At 39.8% G+C, this 4,843-nt stretch overlaps 1 protein-coding gene across 1 annotated transcript in view; it reads right to left on the bottom strand.

Moving 5' to 3' along the window:
- Positions 1–1,018: 1,018 nt before the first annotated feature.
- SERPINB7 (serpin family B member 7) overlaps positions 1,019–4,843 on the bottom strand; it is a 21,520-nt gene continuing 17,695 nt past the window's right edge. Inside the window, exons 6-7 of the mRNA XM_006913758.2 lie at positions 3,445–3,591; positions 1,019–1,417 (exon numbers count right to left, since the gene is read on the bottom strand). Of these exons, the coding sequence (XP_006913820.1) occupies positions 1,019–1,417; positions 3,445–3,591 (546 nt within the window). The remainder of the gene's footprint in view (positions 1,418–3,444; positions 3,592–4,843) is intronic.

Below are 4,843 nucleotides of genomic sequence, written 5' to 3'. Positions count from 1 at the left end.
TAAAGATACCTGTGGCTTACTATAAATATTCATATATGCTAATCCTTTCCCCTTACGAATTGACATCCTAGTACTTCAAATTAGCTCATCAGCCCGTGAAAGTAGCTATAAAAGTAACTTTCATGTGTAATAAATTGACAACATTGAACAAAATCCGATTTATATTTTTAAAATATTCTTTCTTTTTCATCGCGTGCTCACTTAGCATAGAAAACAAAGGAAGTGCTAGTAGCCTCACCACTGGTCATAGAACAATCACACTGTACAGCTGTTTCATCTCTTTATTCTGATAAATAGAGGAAAAACTGGTAAACTACACAGCATATGAAATAATGTACTGTAAATAACAACTGGCATCAGTGAAAAGGTATTTGATACTTGAAAAAACTATATACATATTAAGTCTCTATCAAGGAAAAGCCAAAAGACATCCACTTGAAGTTATTCATGAAATATTTTGGTCGACCCCCCAATCCAAAATCCATTTTTTTTCCCTTTTAGATGAGACATTGATTTCACGACAGATGTGTGCATTCGGCTCTAATGCCCTGCTCAGGTTAACAAGGGGAAGTTATTCCTTAGACTTATTCCTAGCAGCTGGGCTTACTTCCTAGGTCATTTACGATAAAACTAGAATATCTGGGCTATCTATAGAGTTTCAGAAAAGATCCTTAGGACTGCTCCTACATTGTCATTACCAATGGAGCACGCCACAATGCCAGGTGCCATGTCCAGATCTGTGTGCAAGTGGCTCTGGGGGAGACCGGAAGAAAGGAGTGTGGGTACAAAGACAATGAAATTAGAAATGGGTGAGGCAGGTGGTGGCAAAGATGCTAAGAACAAGATCAGGATAATCAGCCAGGTGTCTGAGAAGGGTCAAGTCACCACAATCACCCGCTGACCAGTGTTAGAAGGAAGTAAACTAAAGGAAACACCACAGGCTTCTCATTAAACTACACCCACTCGTGGTGTCCCCTCGATGTTGCTGTGACTATCATGATAGAAACCGACTGGATGTTCAAGGGCAAGAGACTTTGCCACTGAACAAGATGATGTCATTCTTCCTGATGACAAATACGAACGGGTGGTCAGCTCTGAACACCGTCGATTCGGGGAGCAGCTTCTCTACGACGTTACTCTCTGAGATGGCCGCCGCCTCCGTACCGTCCTCGGTAACCTCTATGTATGACTTGTGCATCAGTTTCGACAGGTACAGACGACCTCCTGAAGCTATGCCGGAGAAATCTGCTCTGGACTCAGAAAAGATGTCTTTCAGCCCGAGAGCTTTTAAATTGCGCTTGATTTCATAATTCTTCTCTATCTTGAACTGGGGAAGAAACACCTTGACGTACTGAGCGCTCATTTTTCTTGGATTGGTCCAATTCATTAGATTCTGAAAAGTCAGTTTGTTTTCAATCTGTAAGAATATTTAAAAGGCAATTTAGAACCGTATGCTTAAGGAACAGATGAAACAAGACCTACAAAGATATATAGTTTTCCATAATTATCCTCTCCCGGATACTGTATTTATGCGTAGGTGTGTGAATGAGTGCTGGAGACTTTGGAAATGGGAAATGATTATAACAAATAGTTCAAGTACTCTTTAATAAATCACATGTTTAATTTGTTTTGCTATGACAAGGTATTTGGTATTCCAAGGCATTTCTGTTCTCTGTCCACATATGAACATACATAGCCAAAGTGAAACAATGGACAGGTGAAGGAATTAGGGAATCAGAGATCATCGGAAGGAGAAAGGAACTCAGCAGTCATTTAAAACAGTGTTTCCTGACCATTTCTTCATCACAAAAGAAAGAGAAAATGATAATGTTTGTGTAGCTTGCAGGAGTAAACCAACAGAACCCCAAATGACCTGAGGCAAGTAGCTCAGAGCTCTAGCCTCAAGGACTTTGGTGATCGGTATCTTCCAGACCAATCGAGTCTGGGAGGCTTGGATCCGAATTGACTCTCTTACTCAACACATGGGATGACTGAAACTCCAGGGAGGAGCCCATGTCTCTCTCTCCATCACCACTGCTGCCTCAAATGATTCACACGTTAAATTCACCAACTCCTGAGAACTGGTCGAAGATGATTCCAGACTTATAATGGGAAGATGTTTTATGCACATCATTGACAAATCTTAGGTATGGGCATTTGTTCTCAAATTCAGGCTCACTGGGATCCTAAAGAGAGTTTTCACAGATGTTCAACCCTACCTGTATTCTTATTGAGAATCTAAATTTACACAATCAAATTTAGTCTAATTTAAATGTTCTGTGTGTCAATTACCCAGTTTGAGGTTAATCTGTAATAACTTTTTATTCTGAGTTAGAATTTTTTTCTCGTTTAGTCCACTGCGAAGCCAACTGCCTCATTATTATTTAGTTATGTAGGACTCAGTACGTATGTAGACTTATACTAATCTGATCCACAATTAGGGCAGTCTATTACAGAAAAAGAAAACTCAGACAATACGTGCAAGAACAAATTTCTTTTGAGTTACCTACCGCTTGTTCTATCTGGGCTACTTTTTCTGTCATTGCAGATTATTTGAAGTAAAATAATCGATGTGTGCAAAAATCTCATTGTTATAAAGATTATCAAGTGACTTATTTAATGAGTACCAATATTTTATATTTTCACACTTTAGATTTTAAAATGCCAACTTGGTGACATTTCACTTGCTGTTCATGTCAAATGAGATAATATAAATGAAGCGCAGAGCACATGGCCAGCTTGGCACATAGTAAGGCTCAACAAATAGTCCTTTTGATTGGAAGAATGGAAAAAGGAAATGAGATCTAGGCTTCTGGGACTGCAGGCTGCAGACTCAGGTGGCCAAATTCACAGGGTGGGGAAGAGGACAGGGGGTTAAAAAAATATCAGGATCTGAGATATAGTGATGACGTCTGGCTTCCATGGCCACCACTGCCTGTCTCCTGCTCTGTGCTGATCTGTTGCTTTTGCTACATCAGTCACAGGGAAGTCTCTAACCTCTGTTTTCCCTAGACACACAGCAGCACAGAGTGAGACCACACATTTTAATTCTCAAAGGGCTATGACTTCAAAACTCCATATCATTCCTGCCTGAAGATGCTTAGTCTATCAACATTTCAATAATACATGAAAGACAGTTTTCATCGCCAAGGGCAAAGAAGATCTAAACTCATGCCCTCTCCCCACCATAGTTGAGATTTGAGAGGGTTCCAATTTTACAGTTGTTTAACTAAAATTATGCTAAACTGAGGTGAGGCAATCTCAACATCTATAACAATGCCTGGCACATAGTAAATACTCCTTAAATATTTGTCAAATGAATGGATAAGTGGGTAAGTCTCTAATATTCCAACAACTTGAAATCTTAGAGTTGATGGGTGAACACATCACTAACAGCACCCTAAAAGTCTTTCCCAGCAGTAAAAGGGGCAGTGGTTAACTTACCTGGGAGAGGTCACTCTCAGGCAGCATCACATACATGCTTATGCCACCATGATATTTGAGTTCGAGAATTTGCATATATGGGTCCTGAATGACAGACAAATTGAACTTTCGTTCTTGATACATCAGGGCGACTGGTTTCCCGGGACACTGAAAGTCAAGTCACAAAAAAATTTTAATAAGCCCACCTTATTTTACTTATTGACCAAGTGCAGTAAGAAGGATGTTTCGGTTTTTGTTCAGTTGATCCTGTTTTTTTTCTGACATGTTACCAATAGTGGTTACACTGGTGCACATCTTAACGGTTAAAGCACAGACTTTAACTGCTTGAGTTTAAAACTCCCCAGCTGTGTGGCCTTGGGCGAGTTACTTCCCTGGGTCTCCATTTCCTCCTCCATTGAATGGGTAACAGTGGTCTCTACTGCATATGATTATTATAAGGATTATGAGAATTATTGTATCTCGCACCTGAAACACTGCCTTGCACTTAGTGTTTTATTCAAAAATGTCTGTATAATAAGTAATTAACCATTATTAAATAGCGTTACAATTAAAAATCCATGCTATAAATGTTTTTGCTTATCAGAAGTAAAATAGAGACTAGGCCCATAAAAATTACAGAATTTAAGAATGAGGTCTCGTAAAAAAATTGTTTAATTCCTGCAAAATATTTGATTTTCCCTCAAATTAACCTGGGGAAACACAGTAGCTTTAACCTTGAGGATACTGTTTGTAGACCTGGAAACACCACAGAGGTGTAATAAACCATCTTTTTCCTAAAAGGTATCGTGATTCTGCCAACCTGTCATCTTTCCTGTCATAAAATATGTACAGAAAGTTCTTCATGGGGAGAAGAGACCATCATTTGTGCTGGAGCCAAAGGCCGTTCTGCCCCTGGAAAGGATATCCTTTTTGACTGAGAGTTCGAACCTCAGAAAGCACACTCCTGGGGCCATGGAGGAAAACGGGTCCCTGGCTAGTGAGACAGATCAGCCGAACTAATCCCGGTACAGGCAGGGGCTGGCATGTCACAGCCAGGATGTGGCATTTCCATATTAGGGCAAGGGAGGAGTCACACAGCTGAGACGTGATGGAAAAAGACTGAAACAAGACTTTGAAGCAAAGAGGTCACCTCACCAGTTTTTAAAGTGATGGAACCCAAACTGTCATCAATGATGTAGATTCCACGGCCTATTAGAAGCTATATATTATAGCTATATTATAAAGAATACAGTACAGACAGGGAGATAATTTTAAACAGTTATCATGTATTAAGAATTAAGTAAAAACTGCTTTAGGACCAAAAATAAAAACCAACGAACCATGCAGGAGACAGGCATGGTGTATCTTCATTGAAGGAAAAGAACCAACAAATGCAATCTACTGGGGGAGATCGAAGGCA

This window comes from Pteropus alecto, unplaced genomic scaffold (assembly GCF_000325575.1).
Source record: "Pteropus alecto unplaced genomic scaffold, ASM32557v1 scaffold14, whole genome shotgun sequence".
NCBI classification, from domain to species: Eukaryota; Metazoa; Chordata; class Mammalia; order Chiroptera; family Pteropodidae; genus Pteropus; species Pteropus alecto.
This window is presented reverse-complemented; position numbering and strand designations above follow the sequence as displayed.